The sequence below is a fragment of the Chenopodium quinoa genome, unplaced genomic scaffold (genome assembly GCF_001683475.1).
Source record: "Chenopodium quinoa cultivar QQ74 unplaced genomic scaffold, ASM168347v1, whole genome shotgun sequence".
In the NCBI taxonomy this organism is placed as follows: domain Eukaryota; kingdom Viridiplantae; phylum Streptophyta; class Magnoliopsida; order Caryophyllales; family Amaranthaceae; genus Chenopodium; species Chenopodium quinoa.
In genome coordinates this window covers 4062863-4065310 of record NW_018742205.1, presented here as the reverse complement: position 1 = coordinate 4065310, position 2448 = coordinate 4062863, and the positions used below count along the sequence as shown (strand labels likewise).

Below are 2448 nucleotides of genomic sequence, written 5' to 3'. Positions count from 1 at the left end.
TTAACATTAATAGACATGCTGATTTATATTAAAGATAAAAGACCAAATTTAGACTCTTTATTGATTATTCCACATTACTACAAATTCAAGAAAAAAGATTAGGCAAAGGATAGTCATCCTGTAATTTGTGTCTCTATGAACACAAAACCCTTTACAAATTCTACTAATTAATCTTCATCATATCAATAGGTCTTTTCCCCGAAGGAATGGATTGTGTATAAACTTGACCATAGTCCTTGAGCCTTTTGTATAATTGTGGCCTCTCTTCATTGATTAGCTCATCTAGTGGGCCAATCTCTCTGTCTAGGCTTGGGATGAATAGCATGGCTAAGGACATTCGATCATATTGTGGGTTTACCACTGCCTTGTGGGTTGGACTCTTAAAGACGCCATTGCTCGCTATCTGCATAAAGTAAAAATGAATATGACGACAACCAAATAAATGTTTTGAAAATCGTGAACATTTTATTAATTTTCTGAAGGGAGTATTAGCGGACGAAGGAATTGATTTTCTTAACATTACCTCCATCTGATCACCAACAAGGATGGTGAGAGCATGAGGGATGACAGGAACACGAAACCAACGATCATCTTTGACGACTTGAAGGCCTTCAACCTCTTTGTCTTGCAAGAGCATGGTAATGGCGGTTCCATCTCCATGAGGTTTAAGTCCAACAACTTGATCCGACATTGGGCATCGAGGGTAGAAGTTGAATCTTGCATGAGTATTATCTTCATTCTCATCCCCCCATAGCTCGAAAAAACGCTCTTCTTCTAGGTTAAGAGAACGTGCCATAGCCTTTAGAAGTGTCCTAAGTATCATTAGGTTCTTCTTTGAATATTCATGTAAGGTTGTCCTACATAATTTTAATTTGACAAAAAAAAAAAAAAAAAATGATTTAGTATATAGTCAAATGATCTAAGGAGAGTATAAATAATATTGGAGTCAGACCCAAACCCTAGCTACACGAGAACAGCGGCCTAGACACAGACCCTACTCGAATCCATATAAAGTTAAATTACCTAAAATGTCGAGGATTTTCAGGCCAAAATTGAAGTTGGCGTTTGTCCTCGGGATAAACTTGGAGATGAAGCTTATCATTCCAATTGAGACTTCCACGTTGAACAGCATTCGTGTTTCCATAACCTTCCAAGTCCTCTCCTTTGGAGGAGTACTTTTCCTTTTCTTCTAATGGCTGTTTGAAGAATTGCTTGCTCATTTCTCGTACCTCGTCTAGTAATGAAAGTGGCATACCATGATTCACTAGCTATAGTACACGCACACAAAATCATATTAATTATTAGGGTTATGTTATATTTTACATATTGTATATATCATGCTTATAAAATAAACAAAAAATATTATTGTAAGGTGGTTGTTTTGAAGGTGGCTAACCTGAACACAGCCCCAAGAAGTGAGGGCAACGCGAAGCTTAGCAAGCTCATCAGGAGATGATGAATATAAAAGAGAAAAATCGATAGTTGCAGTGTCCATCAACGAAGGAGGGCCGTCTTTACCAAGTTGGTAGTCATCCTTGGTTAGTAGGTAACCTTTGGGCACAACATCACTTTGGAGTATTTCTTGAACAGGCATAAGAGTGGGTGCCATTGCTACTATATATGTTTTCTTTGAAACAAAATGTTAATGCAATTATATATGCTAATTAATGCTGATTTAGTAATTAACTAAGCAAGGCAGTGGTTTGTAAATGGGACGTAGGAGGTCCAGCTTATATACTGTGGCTGATCATAGTAAAGTTGACTAAGATTATTATTAAATGATTAGCTTGAAATAATCTAGTTGTCCAAGTTTGTAAATGTCGAAACTTCTAGATGATCTAAAATTTTGACTGAAATTGGGAAGTTTTATTTTGTTGTGGTGACTAGCTAGTATTCAGCCCGTATAATTTTCAACCAAAATAAAGAGTGGAAAATTAAGAAAGTTTCTAGTATGTTAATACGGTAATAATTTTGTGTATCCAAACTTTTAGGACTACTATATATGGTCCATATTATAGCTTAGCTAGATTTAAATTTCGTATAATGTGCATACATAAACTAATTTCTAATGTATCCCGTCAAAAAAAAAAAAAAAAAAAAAAAATGTCGTTGCTAGTAGATTATTATTATACGATTAGCTTGAAATAATCGATCTAGTAGTCCAAGTTTGTAAATGTCGAAACTTCTAGATGATCTAAAATTTTGACTGAAATTAGGGAGTTTTTTTTGTTGTGGTTTACCAGAATTCAACCCGTATAATTTTCCAACAAATGCAGAGTGTGGAAAAGTATGCCCTTGCTAGTATGTTGATACGATTTTACAAACATGTAGGACTAGTATAAACTCAATGCTATAAATTAGTGTAACATAGATTTCGATTTTTTGTTATGCACACAAACTGATTTCGATGTTTGTATAAACTCAATGTTAGTATTACTAGTTTATTAT

The 2448-nt window shown here is 34.8% G+C and overlaps 1 protein-coding gene across 1 annotated transcript; it reads right to left on the bottom strand.

Annotated features, from left to right (window-relative positions):
• LOC110729756 (probable 2-oxoglutarate-dependent dioxygenase ANS) lies at positions 1 to 1722 on the bottom strand. Its single transcript, XM_021909542.1, has 4 exons — positions 1397 to 1722; positions 1024 to 1268; positions 524 to 857; positions 1 to 403 (listed from the first exon to the last, which is right to left on the bottom strand). The coding sequence occupies exons 1-4, from the start codon at positions 1607 to 1609 to the stop codon at positions 164 to 166; spliced, it is 1032 nt and encodes a 343-aa protein (XP_021765234.1). The 5' UTR covers positions 1610 to 1722; the 3' UTR covers positions 1 to 163.
• Positions 1723 to 2448: the final 726 nt, after the last annotated feature.